Source organism: Gymnoscopelus microlampas (genome assembly GCF_963454915.1).
Source record: "Gymnoscopelus microlampas genome assembly, chromosome: 11".
NCBI lineage: Eukaryota > Metazoa > Chordata > Actinopteri > Myctophiformes > Myctophidae > Gymnoscopelus > Gymnoscopelus microlampas.
Genome location: NC_139948.1, coordinates 54,153,881 through 54,169,632, shown reverse-complemented (window position 1 = coordinate 54,169,632; position 15,752 = coordinate 54,153,881). Strand labels below are relative to the sequence as shown.

The 15,752-nt window shown below is 43.4% G+C and overlaps 1 protein-coding gene across 1 annotated transcript in view; it reads left to right on the top strand.

Annotated features, from left to right (window-relative positions):
• The first annotated feature begins 3,939 nt into the window (after positions 1–3,939).
• Positions 3,940–15,752, top strand: part of LOC311056437 (uncharacterized protein) — a 33,791-nt gene continuing 21,978 nt past the window's right edge. The window contains exons 1-12 of the mRNA XM_084073041.1: positions 3,940–4,125; positions 6,155–6,177; positions 6,480–6,515; positions 8,481–8,573; positions 10,783–10,854; positions 11,008–11,052; positions 11,699–11,752; positions 13,776–13,829; positions 14,383–14,436; positions 14,564–14,617; positions 14,897–14,950; positions 15,173–15,217. Of these exons, the coding sequence (XP_083929167.1) occupies positions 4,035–4,125; positions 6,155–6,177; positions 6,480–6,515; positions 8,481–8,573; positions 10,783–10,854; positions 11,008–11,052; positions 11,699–11,752; positions 13,776–13,829; positions 14,383–14,436; positions 14,564–14,617; positions 14,897–14,950; positions 15,173–15,217 (675 nt within the window). The 5' untranslated portion in view covers positions 3,940–4,034. The remainder of the gene's footprint in view (positions 4,126–6,154; positions 6,178–6,479; positions 6,516–8,480; positions 8,574–10,782; positions 10,855–11,007; positions 11,053–11,698; positions 11,753–13,775; positions 13,830–14,382; positions 14,437–14,563; positions 14,618–14,896; positions 14,951–15,172; positions 15,218–15,752) is intronic.

The window sequence follows — 15,752 nt, the reverse complement described above, 5'->3', positions numbered from 1 at the left end:
CATTCCTCCTCTCCTCTCCTCTCCTCTCCTCTCCTCTCCTCTCCTCTCCTCTCCTCTCCTCTCCTCTCCTCTCCTCTCCTCTCCTCTGTTCTCCTCTCCTCTTCTCTCCTCCTCTCTTCTCCATTCCTCCTCTCCTCTCCTCTCCTCTCCTCTCCTCTCCTCTCCTCTCCTCTCCTCTCCTCTCCTCTCCTCCTCCTGCATGTCTTCATGTATGTAGAGCGAGTTGCAGCAGGCTCCATTCTCCGTTCTGGCACTCGGCCCGAGGCAACGCTTTTAGCCCACTGGAAAAAAGTACACATACACACACACACACACATAGAGAGACAGAGATTAGTTAGAGTACACACACACACACACACACACACACACACACACACACACACACACACACACACACACACACACACACACACACACACACACACACACACACACACACACACACACGCGTGTCATTACAAGACGTTGATGTAAAGCAGACATATGTTTGCAGGAGAGAGAGAGAAGGACTTAGAGTTTATGTTGAATTGGCAGAGAGAGAGGGAGAGAGGGGGGGGAGAGGGAGAGAGAGAGAGAGACACACACACACACACAGAGAGGAGAGAGGCATGCGTAGTCATGTCTGTTGAAAACATTTGACCTCTTGTGAAGTTTGTACATCTGCTTAGAAAGTTAACTTCTCTTCCATGAAGCCACGCAGACAGACACACAGACAGGCAGACAGACAGGCAGACAGACAGACAGACCAACTGGCAGACAGACAGGCAGGCAGACAGACAGACATACAGACATACAGACACCTGAAAACTGTTTGTTTCTTTTTCCGGCTGCTTAAGTCCATAACAGACCTGTCTGCTCCGCAATTATAGCCTTCTGACAGACAGACAGACAGACAGACAGGTGGGGCAGAAAGACACGTAGTCAGTCTGTCTGTCTGTCGCCACATCTGGCTGCAGCAGCAGATGTTTGTCCAGTAGTCTCACAGCGCCCTCGGCTGGTGGATGTGTGTAACTGCAGGCAACATCTGGTGAACCACTTCCAGTTCCAACAGCCCGCCCTCCCCCTCCGCCCTCTCTCCCTCCCTCCCTCCCTCCCTCCCTCCCTCCCTCCCTCCCTCCCTCTCTCCCACCCTCTCTCTTTCTCATCCCTCTCTTTCCCTCTCTCTCTCTCTCTCTGTTATATATATATATATTTCAGGCTCTCCTTTTTGTCAGATAATTAGAACCACATGCAGGTTGTGCTGCGTTGAGGCTCTGGTTCTGCTGCTCTGCTGCCAACACAACAGATTCCCCCCTCCCCTCCATTTCCTCTGATCTCACTGTTCCGGCACGCTGCTGGGCCACAGTTACGTTAGTGTTAGTTTGGTCTGGCCTGGCCTGGCCTGGGATGGCACAGCATGGCCTGGTAGGGCCTGGTATTACCTGCCATTGCCTGGCATGGCATGGTATGGCATGGCATGGCCATGACGACAGGACTCAGCACGGATGGCGTTGTGGAGTGATTTAATGACAAAACCGGGGGGGGGGGGGGGGGGGCAGTCACTGAAAATATCTGATCTACAAGCTTGTGGAGCCTGTAAATCACTGAGCTTAATTGTAGATTGGCTATGTTCAGCTTTGTAGATTTGGTGTAGAGGGAAAGAAGGGCCTGTAGTCATTAGTTTAGAGGGTTGAAAGGGTTAAAGCCCAAAGGGCTCTGTGCTAGGTCCCTTCCTTTTTTCCCTCTACACTAAAGGCCAAATCTCTACCACAGAAACAGCCGATCTACAAGCTCACAACGTGTCACGTTGTGACACGTTGTGAGCTTGCAGATCGGTAATTAGTTGCTCTCCCAGAATAGAGACGCCAGGGTTCATGTGGTTAACCGCTTCGGCCCCGAGTTTATGTCGTGTGACGTGTCACCGCAAAAGTAGCGGAAAAAGCGGATCTGCAAGCCCACAGTGCAGAGCAGGGCATAGCATTGTGAGCTTGTAGATCTTTTTTTTCGCGAATTGGCTAAGATTTATTTTTGAAAAGTCAAACTATTTGAACATTCTAGAAGATTCTTTACAGTTTTTTTCCGATGTTGCCAGGTTCACAGTGGCAGTGGTGGAAAGTAACTAAGTGCATTTACTTACGTACTGTACTTCAGTACAATTTTGAGGTATTTGTACTTTACTCAAGTATTTAATACTTTTACTTCTACTCCACTACATCTCAGAGGCAAATATTATACTTTCACTCCACTACAATTATTTGAAAACTTTACTTACTAGTTACTTTTCAGATATAAATTATGATATCATAAAACATACATTAACCACTTCAGCCCTATTTTATACATATATAGGCTATTTGAAAATAGCCGATCTACAAGCTCACAACGCGTCGCACCGCGACGCGTTGTGAGCTTGTAGATCTGCTATTTTCAAACATCGTAGCGCTTTAACTTTTTGTCCTTTAAGTATATTTTGATGCCACTACTTTTGTTCTTATACTCAAGTAACATCGTGAACGCAAGGCCTTTTACTTGTAACTGTGGTATTTCTACATTGTGGTATTGCTACTTTTCCTTCAGTAAAACATCTGAGTACTTTTCCCACCACTGCACAGTGTTTAATGTGAGGACGTTGAGGGTCTGGTGACTCAATGGAAAAAGCAGCTGCTCAGACGTTTCGTGTCAGACATCAGTTTTTCCGTAACGTAACAGGAACCTACTTTATACACGTTCTCACACTTTTAGGGTTTTAGGGTTGTTTTTTTTGTTGCCACAGACTGGATTCCATCTCTGCATGAAGAGCAAAACTTTATAAATGAATAATTATTCAGTGTTTACAGTGAGTCCGTCAGAGAGCAGAAGGAAAGGAGAAGTGTATACTTGTTGAAATAGATTTATAACTGGGTTATTTCAACTAAAGACTAAAGATTAGAACGTGGACATTTAACAGAAACTCTTATCTTATCCACAGCGACTGAATAACACGAGCTGAACTTTCAACTGTGAAGTCTCTCTCTCTCTCTCTCTCTCATGGGTGTTGTCGTGTGTTTAACTCTTTTTTAGACAGTGATGAACTTTTAGCTCCTTAGCTTCAGTGACTCATCATTCAACCCCCCCCTATTTCTCACTCTCTCTCACACACACACACACACTCACACACACACACACACACACACACACACACACACACACACACACACGCACACACACACGCACACACACACGCACACACACACGCGTAGGTTGTGCATGGTTGATGTTCTGCGTTGAGGTATTTGCAACCTTTAACCTAAAACATTTCAGGTTTCCCTCTTCTCTCTGTTTTCTAAACTTAGAGAGAGAGAAAACAGCTGCTCTCTACCTCTCTCTCTCTCTCTCTCTCTCTCTCTCTCTCTCTCTCTCTCTCTCTCTCTGTTTGTAGTTCTTTGCTTGTTTCCTTAATTATTGTGTTTGTATCTCATGCTTGTGTTTCTGTGAGAATAACAGTTCATTTTTTAGGACTTTGAAGCTGTTTAAATGAAAGTAACTGGAATAAATAAGAAATAAAACGCAGAAAACACAGTCTTAGCGTTCTCTACAAAGAATAGTTTTTTTATTAACAACTAAATCAATATTTGGGTCAAAGGACCTCGGTCATGCATAAAGCAGGTCCTGTGTGTGTGTGTGTGTGTGTGTGTGTGTGTGTGTGTGTGTGTGTGTGTGTGTGTGTGTGTGTGTGTGTGTGTGTGTGTGTGTGTGTGTGTGTGTGTGTGTGTGTGTGTGTGTGTGTGTGTGTGTGTGTGTGTGTGTGTGTGCGTGCGTGTGTGAGAGAGTGTGTGCAGCTACACACACCTGTCACCTACATGCCAATCAGGTGTGCAAAAGCCTTTGGATTACCAATGAAAGTCAATTAAAATGTCTCTCCACCCCCCCCCCCCTCTCTCTCTCCCTCTCTCTCTCTCTCCCTCTCTCCCCCAGGTTCAGGCAGCAGTTGTACGTTGGACGGTCAGGTGTATGCAGACCGTGACGTATGGAAGCCAGAGCCCTGTCAGATCTGTGTGTGTGACAGCGGAACGGTCATGTGTGATGAGGTGATCTGTGAAGACACGTCTGACTGCCCCAACCCCGTCATCCCCCACGACGAATGCTGCCCTATCTGCCCCGACGATGGTACGCACACACACACACACACACACACACACACACACACACATACACACGCACACACACACTCGCCCCAAACTAAGCGATGCACCCCTACATACCCAGACAAGCAGCATCATGAGTGGTCAGTGATGTTGGCAGTAGCATCAGAGAGACGTCTGTCCAAGCTCCAAGTCATCATGGACAATGTCTCCATGTCTCTTCATGAAGGACAACACAATGTCTCCATGTCTGTTCATGAAGGACAACACAATGTCTCCATGTCTGTTCATGATGAACAACACAATGTCTCCATGTCTGTTCATGATGGACTGGACAACACAATGTCTCCATGTCTGTTCATGAAGGACAACACAATGTCTCCATGTCTGTTCATGATGGACTGGACAACACAATGTCTCCATGTCTCTTCATGAAGGACAACACAATGTCTCCATGTCTCTCCATAGGGACCTGCATGGACAACAGAAGGAGCATGTTTTGTTCAGCGATAGACTCATTACTTTACAACAGGGGTTCTCAAACTTTTTCATGTCAAGGACCCCCAAATTGACACTTATCAGCCCGCAGACCCCCATTTCAAAAGATATGCCAGGCTCTAGCAGTGATTCTAAACCATTTTCATTACAAGGACCCCCAGTTTGACATGCATTAGGGCTACAGACCCCCATTTAATGGCATTTCTATCACTTGGACCGCAATTTATATTGTAAAATCAATGTCAAATTAACTCTGAGAGTGTAGAGTTACAGACCCATAAGGGTTCATTTGGTGCCTAATCTATCATTTAGCTGGGGACCCCCTGGAACTCCCTCAAGGCCCCTGGGGGTCCCCGGACCCCACTTTGAGAACCAATGCTTTACAACACTTAGCGATCATTGAGTTGATTGGGTTTGACACACAGACTCTGTCAGATTCCTGTCCAATTAGCTACGATTGACTGTCAAAGTGTGTGAGACAGGGGGAAGAACTGCCACCCCCAAATGTTTCAAATCAGCCTCACATGGTGGCAATACAACAGGTCAGCCTCATGGTGGCGCTGGAACAGGTCGCATCACAGCCCCTGGGTATAGGCAACCCCTGCCTGGGGGGGATCTGCAAGGAACACACTTTTTAAATGCTACTGAGGGTTATAGAGCTGATGAGAGCAGCTGTAGTTTAACATTTCTCCCCTGGGAATAATAAAGTATTTACATGACATCCATTCCATTCCATAGTGCACACACATGCACCTGAAACAGCCCAGTAACCCCCCCCCCCAAACACACCCTGTGTTTGTTCATTGCAATGCAATGAACAAACACGATGCACCAACGCAACTCTATGCATAGTGAGTTTTATTTTATACAATCTTTGATACAATTATTAAATTGTTGCAAAGTTTGATTAAATTGATTGGGGAAAGAGATCCAATGGAAACTTTTATTTTGAAGGAGTCACTCCCATCACACACACACACACACACACACACACACACACACACACACACACACACACACACACACACACACACACACACACACACACACACACACACACACACACACACATGCACACGCACACGCACACACACACACACACAGTGTTATATAATCTTGTCATCTGTGTCTGTTTACATTGACTTTTATATTCTGCTTTTATTGACACATTTCTGTTTACATTTTGTTTTTATTTATTTTAAAATCCATATTTCTCACCTCTGCCAAAGTTTACAAATGTCTTGTCAGTCAAAGAGGAAGAAACCTATTGATGAGCTTCCCTCTAGCGCCACCATCAGGCCAAACTTTACATGACTCCAGCTCCCAATAGGATGAAACCTGTTGGTCACCTTCCCGCTAGCGCCACCACCAGGCCAAACTTGTGAACAAATTAGGAGATGTCTAGACCTTGGCAGAGTGCATTATTATTCATACATGTCTCTTTAACAGTATTTACATATTTCATATCTTTATAGATTTTTAGTTATATTTTATTTATTGACAACTCTATTTATTTCATTATTAATTTTAATTTCCTCTCCATGTCTTCACCCCAGGTTTCCAGGAGCCCCAGGTTGAGGTACGTTTAATCAATAATCATATCATATACAGATATTTATAACATATTGATAATGAATTATTTATGGATGGTTGAAGATTGATTAGGATAGTTTTACCTTGTATTAATCCATACATAAAGGGTTAAAAACAAACAATAGTCAAGTCATGATGTTCTGATCTACTTATTGAAATACATATTGATTAGCTTTAAGATCAATATGCATTATTGATTGAAATTACATATCTGTGTGAAACATAGATTAAAATGTTTTGTTTTTTTTATCATATCCAACCATAACGTTTGGGTGTTTCTTTCTCTAGGGACCCAAGGGAGATCGTGGTGCTAAAGGAGAGAGGGTCTGTCTGTCTGTCTGTCTGTCTGTCTGTCTGTCTGTCTGTCTGTCTGTCTGTCTGTCTGTCTGTCTGTGTCTGTCTGTCTGTCTGTCTGTCTGTCTGTCTGTCTGTCTGTCTGTCTGTCTGTCTGTCTGTCTGTCTGTCTGTCTGTCTGTCTGTCTGTCTGTCTGTCTCTGTCTGTCTGTCTGTCTGTGTCTCTCTGTCTGTCTGTCTGTCTGTCTGTCTGTCTGTCTGTCTGTCTGTGTGTCTGTCTGTCTGTCTGTCTGTCTGTCTGTCTGTCTGTCTGTCTGTCTGTCTGTCTGTCTGTCTGTCTGTCTGTCTGTCTGACAAACTGTACAGCAGTGATATTCAACTGGTGGTTCACCAGGGGCCAAATCTGGCCCCTGGTGAACTTCCTTTTGGCCCCAGTCCATATTCCAATGTAAAGAAACCAAAATCAGAATGTAGAATAATCATACTTATTGGATGATTGGTTTTACAATAAGGATGGCATGTTGTTCATTCATGTTGTCACAGCCTTGTGGCCCCCGACTTCAAACCATTTAACAGTTGAGACCCTCGGCCCAATCCAGTGGAATATCCCTACTGTACCGTACAGTAAACTATGCTTTCATTAGTCGTCATGGTTACAGCTTCCCACATGGTCAACATCATGCAGCCACGCCTCATGGCGGCCATTTTATTTTGAAGTGTATGTAAATAAATAGGATAACATCATAACTAGACTAGATGTCACTTCATGTTTGGAAAGATGACGGTTCTCTCTAACATGTTAGCAGTGGACCACACTAACATCTACACACACACACACACACATAAACACCAGGCCATGATTGGTTGAGGAAGACAGCTTCCGGGGGAAGTCCCGCCTCAGGACACTTCCTGTTCCTGTAGTTCACAACCATGTGACCTGACTGACACTGATCCTGCAGGGCACATTCAGTCACCTGCAGCAGCACAGCAGTTACAGATACAGAGAAGGAGAAGTACAGATCAAAGGGAACTAGGGATACACCTAGTCTAACCCTAGTATACACCTAGTCTAACCCTAGTATACACCTAGTCTAACCCTAGTATACACCTAGTCTAACCCTAGTATACACCTAGTCTAACCCTAGTATACACCTAATCTAACCCTAGTATACACCTAGTCTAACCCTAGTATACAACTTGTCTAACCCTAGTATACACCTGTTACCTGGACAATACTGCCCTACAAAGGGAACTAGGGATACACGCACCTAGTCTAACCCTAGTATACACCTAGTCTAACCCTAGTATACACCTGTTACCTGGACAACGCTGCCCTACAAAGCCAAAGATCACTAGCTACGTTGATGGACACACAGACTTATTTGTGTCCCAAAGGTCACATTAGCCTTTGTGATTTTGGCGGATAAACAATTACCTCAAGAACAGATATACAAGTAATGTAATATCACTTATATGATATACAAGTAATGTAATATCACTGTATATGCCGATAACCCATTTGGCTGACCAATTTAAACAATTTGAAACCCTTTTATCCGTTAAATGATTTGCCTAGTTACCGCTCTTTGGCTTAGCAGGGCAGAATAGCTTGCAGTAAGTAGAACAAAAACACAGTCATAGTGTCCTCACAGTGTCTCGCCCCGAAGCACTATACCATACGAAAGAAAACCAGTTATTGGACAGTTGGACAACCATCTAACCATCTAATGACACCCACCAGTGTTGCCAGATACCAGCCCAAAAGAAGCGACAATGGGCCACATGAGCTCTTTAACATGTACATCAGCTATTTGAAAATAGCCGATCTACAAGCTTACAACGCGTCGCGATGCGACGCGTTGTAAGCTTGTAGATCGGCTATTTTCAAATAAAATCTTGCGGGGAAATTATAATAAGCAGATCTGGCAACCCTGACACCCACCATGGACCACATACAACCATCTAACCATATGTCCATCTCTCCATGTCTTCCAGGGTCTTGCCGGTCCTCCAGGTAACGATGGAACCCCCGGACAGAACGGTCAGCCTGGACTTCCAGGCCCTCCCGGACCTCCTGGCCTCGGCGGAGTAAGTACTGTACCCGAACCCTGACCCCTATAGACCCAGCAGGAGAACCCTGACCCCTATAGACCCAGCAGGAGAACCCTGACCCCTATAGACCCAGCAGGAGAACCCTGACCCCTATAGACCCACGAGAACCCTGACCCCTATAGACCCAGCAGGAGAACCCTGACCCCTATAGACCCACGAGAACCCTGACCCCTATAGACCCAGCAGGAGAACCCTGACCCCTACAGACCCAGCAGGAGAACCCTGACCCCTATAGACCCACGAGACAGCCAACCTCTGACACAGGCCGTGTTAGGTGTGGGTGTGTGTGTGTGTGTGTGTGTGTGTGTGTGTGTGTGTGTGTGTGTGTGTGTGTGTGTGTGTGTGTGTGTGTGTGTGTGTGTGTGTGTGTGTGTGTGTGTACAATTTAAAGATTAAGATTATTGGAACATTGGCATTGTTAGTAAATCAGCATCTACTCTGACATAAATGAACAGAGTGTTTCTGAACCCTTTAGTTCAGAAACACTGTGAGACTCTCTGAACTCTGTTATCAATTCATTCACGTCAGAGAAGATGCTCATTAATGCATTCAGGTTGTGGAGCACGAAGCCACGTGATTGGTTGACTGTTTAGACGCATGATTCACAACCATAAAGCCTTGTAGATCTTCAAGTAACCAGACTGATCTGTTTATTTATGTAGGAAGACTAGAACTGTGTGTGTGTGTGTGTGTGTGTGTGTGTGTGTGTGTGTGTGTGTGTGTGTGTGTGTGTGTGTGTGTGTGTGTGTGTGTGTGTGTGTGTGTGTGTGTGTGTGTGTGTGTGTGTGTGTGTGTGTGTGTGTGTGTGTGAGATACACAGATGTTGAACACACATCTGCAGAATGAGTCTCTGTGCAGGGTGAGCTGCATTCCCCCAGATGGCCAGAAGGTGGCGTACCCGTTTCCCGTTCCGGTTCAATTTCCCATATAGCTTCATTTGATTGGCTCAGCAACAGATTTGTACTCATAGAGACACCTCATTGGCTACTGCTGTTCAGTAGAGTGACGTGACATCACAGCCTCCATATTGGCCGGGTGATTCATAACTCATAATACATTTCTATTGAAGCAGAAGGTCTCTCCACCATTCATCATAACTCACTGAATTCTCAACCGATCTTAAAGCGGTTCGGTTTGTTACAAACGTCAGACATGTAGTTAAAGTATGATATGATTCAGGATAGTTGTTTATATTAAACTCCTTATCTTACATAGATGGTAACAGCAATGGTTAATAAACAGGTGCTTATTTACAACTCAGATATATTTATTGCAGTGGAGTCGTGGGCAAGTTGTCAGTAAGGCGGCGATATTGACTGACAGCCTCAGTGGCCAATGAGGTGTCTACATGACGTCATGTATGACATCATACGTGTCTATGGGAAACGCATGGGTTTCCGGTTTCCATCCCAGCCAATCAAACAAAGCTGTGAGAATCTGAACCAGAACAGGAAACGTGTATGCCCCCTTGTGGACACCTGGGGTGCTACAGTGATGCACAGAGCCCATAGGGTTAAACATGTTAATCTGTATGAAGGCTTTGATTTGAGATCAGATACCATGTGCTGTATATCTGTATATCTCATCTGGTTTTGAAACATTTCAATGATATATTATAGTATAATTGTCTCCGCCAGGAGACTATGTTTTCACTTTCCGTCCCCCCCCCCTCGGCCAAGCTAACATTGGTCAAGCCTCACGTGACACGTGACAATACGTTGAAAGAGTGTGCTCTGATTGGCTAGTGAGACGCATGACGTATAGCGGCCTATAAATAGATGTCACTTTGAAAGAGTCTGTGTCTCTTTCAAAGTGAGGTAAGACAGGAATAATCACGAAATGGCTGAGAAATGGCGGAGTAACACTTAAGACAGGATTAATCAAGTAACACTTAAGACAGGATTAATCAGGAACAGTACTGGCGGAGACCTGTGCTCCGAGGAGCACATTTTCTAGTTCGAACTGTATTTATGTATTAATCATAGAGTGTATTGTAACTGTATTTATGTATTAATCATAGAGTGTATTGTAACTGTAGTTATGTATTAATCATAGAGTGTATTGTAACTGTATTTATGTATTAATCATAGAGTGTATTGTAACTGTAGTTATGTATTAATCATAGAGTGTATTGTAACTGTATTTATGTATTAATCATAGAGTGTATTGTATTGTTTTCTTTCAGAACTTCTCCCCTCAGATGTCTGGTGGATTCGATGAGTCAAAATCTCCTTCAATGCCCGTTCCCGGACCTATGGTACACACACACACACACACGCACACGCACACACGCACACACACACACACACACACACACACACACACACACACACACACACACACACACACACACACACACACACACACACACACACACTCACACTGACGCTCTCTCTGTTTTGATTGACAGGGCCCCATGGGATCCCGTGGCCCCCCTGGAGCTCCTGGTTCAAGCGTAAGTACACCACTTCCTGTTTCCTGTTTTAGCCGCCTATGTCACTTCCTGTTTACTTCCTGCTCCATCTCAGAGAGGCAAACATCTTCATATGGATGTATCTGAATAAACATAAGTGTTACCATGGATACAGCCGTTCATTCATGGATATATATGAAAGCTCATCAGTCCAGCAACCATCAGATCAGATCATTGGAACTTTTAGATGATTTGACCTTATTTTCCTTGCTCTTCTTTCCACTTTGCTGGAAGTCTTTTTTTTCCCACAGGTGTGATTTATTTTTTTGCTGCCAAGTCTCACCCTTTGAGAGTGAGAGTCACGCAATTTACCCTCTTCACATATATTGTTTGATGGCAATGACTGATACAAATGAAAGAAGACCCTAAGACAGCTAAATAGAGAATTTTACATTTTAAGAATTGCGTTCATGTGTGCGTCCCTGATGAGTCTCACTCCTAGATTTTCCTGAAAGTTGGCAGCCCTTTCTACTTAATGTAACAGCCAAATATTACAGATAAATAATCACAGATACATTTAGACACAATAGATGGAGCATGTCTATCAGTACTAGTGTTTTATTAGTCACCAGTTGATACACTTAAGGTTCTTTATAGTGAATATGTGGCTCTTTGTCTCCCCCTACAGGGACCTCAGGGATTTACTGGACCTCCTGGTGAGCCCGGTGAGGCTGGTGCTTCTGTGAGTATTATGATTATGAAGGGTTAATAATCTATGAATTATAACAGTATAAATGATGCATAATCCAGGGTTTATGTATGAATTATATGATGTATAATCCATGGTTTATGTGTGAATTATATGATGTATAATCCATGGTTTATGTGTGAATTATGACAGTATAACTGATGCATAATCCATGGTTTATGTATGAATTATAACAGTATAAATGATGCATAATCCATGGTTTATGTATGAATTATAACAGTATAAATGATGCATAATCCATGGTTTATGTGTGAATTATAACAGTATAAATGAAGCATAATCCATGGTTTATGTGTGAATTATGACAGTATAACTGATGCATAATCCATGGTTTATGTATGAATTATAACAGTATAAATGATGCATAATCCATGGTTTATGTATGAATTATAACAGTATAAATGATGCATAATCCATGGTTTATGTGTGAATTATAACAGTATAAATGATGCATAATCCATGGTTTATGTGTGAATTATGACAGTATAACTGATGCATAATCCATGGTTTATGTATGAATTATAACAGTATAAATGATGCATAATCCATGGTTTATGTGTGAATTATAACAGTATAAATGATGCATAATCCATGGTTTATTATCCATGGCTGTGTGTAAACGTATAGTGATTATTATTATACCTTATATTATTATATAGTGGACTCATTTGATCCCACATTGCACTGTGAAAAGTAGCGGTACAACCAATAGTCATAATCATGACAAACGCTGCGTAGGCTATAATACTAATCATGCATTTATCTGACACACAGCAGTTACATCATTAACAGACTGGAGGAGTCAGGCTCCCAAATGTGTTTTTATTTTACTGATGACTTCACTGTAGTGCTGATCGCCCTCTAGAGGCAGTAGGGAGTAGTGAATGTATAGTGCTGATCGCCCTCTACAGGCAGTAGGGAGTAGTGAATGTATAGTGCTGATCGCCCTCTACAGGCAGTAGGGAGTAGTGAATGTATAGTGCTGATCGCCCTCTACAGGCAGTAGGGAGTAGTGAATGGATAGTGCTGATCGCCCTCTAGAGGCAGTAGGGAGTAGTGAATGTATAGTGCTGATCGCCCTCTACAGGCAGTAGGGAGTAGTGAATGGATAGTGCTGATCGCCCTCTAGAGGCAGTAGGGAGTAGGTATTGTTACAATACTATTAACAACATAAACACTACAATAACAACCTATTGTTACAATACTATTAACAACATAAACACTACAATAACAACCTATTGTTACAGTACTATTAACAACATAAACACTACAATAACAACCTATTGTTACAATACTATTAACAACATAAACACTACAATAACAATAAGCGTTAAAGGGGCTACATCATGAATTTCATTTTTTTTTAGGTTTTTAGTATTTTTTGGGCTCCCCAGTGTCTCTTGTACCCAAAAAAAATTTTTTTTTTAACATTCAGTCATTCATGCTCATTTCATGGATTTCCTGAATGGGCGTGTCTGAACAGGCCATTTCAGAATGGCATTGATGATGGCCAGACAGAATTGCTCAGTAGCTCCCCCCTGCCCATTAGGACGTTTTGGTATTGCAGCTGAAAAAGCTTGGAATGACAGACAGTCAGATTGTGAGAAAAAATATCTGGATGTTTTTTAGGCTTACAACCTGTTTAAAACATATTAGGGGGCAATATTTATATATAATATATATTTTTTTAATTCATGGTGTAGCCCCTTTAAAGTTCAGAACAAGCAGCTACATTATGTTTGATTGAAAGCATTACAAACACATAATATTAGCCTCGCCTATTGCTTGTGTATTTACCAATCGTTTTATTGATCTGAATCGAACGTTTTATCATCTCAATTATTGAGAATTATTAAGATGATAAAAGTGAAAACACTCTCTGTACTTACACACACACTCATACTCTCTCTCTCTCTCTCTCTCTCTCTCTCTCTCTCTCTCTCTCTCTCTCTCTCTCTCTCTCTCTCTCTCTCTCTCTCTCTCTCTCTCTCTCCAGGGCCCCATGGGACCTCGTGGAGCTGCTGGACCCCCTGGCAAGAACGGAGAGGATGTAAGAACACTGACCTTTGACCCCTATATGAATGAATGAATAAATTAACGAATGAATGAATTAATGAATGGATAGTTGGATAAACGTATACATGAGTAGATGGATGGATGGATGGATGGATGGATGAATGACTTGATGGATGAATTAAGTATCAAAATCTGAAAAATGTCCCCCAACGTCCATGTTGTCAGGTACTGCTGTCCTCACATGGATAGTAAAACAAACACACTCACACACACACACACACACACACACACACACACACACACACACACACAGCCAACCTATAATGAACTGGTAGACCTGCTATTATGTCTGTCTGTGGTCTCTCTCACACACACACACACACACACACACACACACACACACACACACACACACACACACACACACACACACACACACACACACACACACACACACACACACAGGCATGGGTGGATATTTTCAGACGCGACACACATGATTGCAGAGAGTTTTTGAAAATACCCTCTCTCTCTCTCTCTCTCTCTCTCTCTCTCTCTCTCTCTCTCTCTCTCTCTCTCTCTCTCAGGGTGAGTCTGGTAAGCCTGGTAGAGGTGGTGAGCGCGGACCAACTGGCGCACAGGTGAGTTACGGCTACATTTCTGTTAAATAATAGCATGAGAATAACACTAATCCTCATGATAATGATCCTAATGATAGTGGTATTGATTATGATTATTGATTATGATTGTGTTTGTTTACGTCTCCAGGGTGCTCGTGGATTCCCCGGAACCCCCGGACTTCCTGGAATCAAGGGACACAGAGTGAGTTCAAAATGGCGTCTCCCGCTTTAACGAGCTTTATTGACACGCCATGGAGAGGCAAAACACTTGGATGAAATGCTAAATCAATTCTGTCCTTAACTGTAGCCTACTGTCTGTCTGTCTGTCTGTCTGTCTGTCTGTCTGTCTGTCTGTCTGTCTGTCTGTCTGTCTGTCTGTCTGTCTGTCTGTCTCTCTGTCTCTCTGTCTGTCTGTCTGTCTGTCTGTCTGTCTGTCTGTCTGTCTGTCTGTCTGTCTGTCTGTCTGTCTGTCTGTCTGTAGGGTTTCAGCGGTCTGGATGGTGCTAAGGGAGATCAGGGCCCTGCTGGACCCAAGGTAAGAATCTCTGTCTTGTATTTTTAATGCACATTATTGCTTCTTTCATGCCATCAAACCACTCACTAACGCTCTCTCTCTCTCTCTCTCTCGTGTGTGTGTGTGTGTGTGTGTGTGTGTGTGTGTGTGTGTGTGTGTGTGTGTGTGTGTGTGTGTGTGTGTGTGTGTGTGTGTGTGTGTGTGTGTGTGTGTGTGCGTGTGTGTGTGTGTGTGTGTGTTTAGGGAGAGGCTGGCTCTTCTGGTGAGAACGGAACTCCAGGTGCCATGGTGAGTTTAAAGACCATACTGTATATATATATATATATACATATATGTGTGTATATTATGGTGTTAAACAGACAGAACAGTTCCTGTAGCTGCAGAAGGGTTAGAGATGAACCTGAGGTGAACTCTGTTCTGATGCCGTGACGTCTGGGGTCAGTCAGGAAAGGGGTGTGGTTTAAAATGCTCAAACATCATCAAAGGGGTGTGGTTTAATGATGTCATTAAGGACTGCACATCACACACGCCAAAGCATGACAGGCAGAGCTACACCAATAGGAGAGCTGTATGGATAGAAGGACTTCTGTCAGAAACAGGACTTTGTTAGTCCTGCAGGGAAAGGCTGCCGAGAAGAGGAAAGAGAAGGAATACTGATGAATGTAGAAATAAGAAGATAGTTACAAACACCAGGGTGACAGACCCTCCTATCAGTGTCTCTGAGCGACTGAGCGATGGATGTGAAACTACTTTAGAACCTGTAGTCCTGGGTCTACAGAACAGCTGTAGTCCTGGGTCTACAGAACAGCTGTAGTCCTGGGTC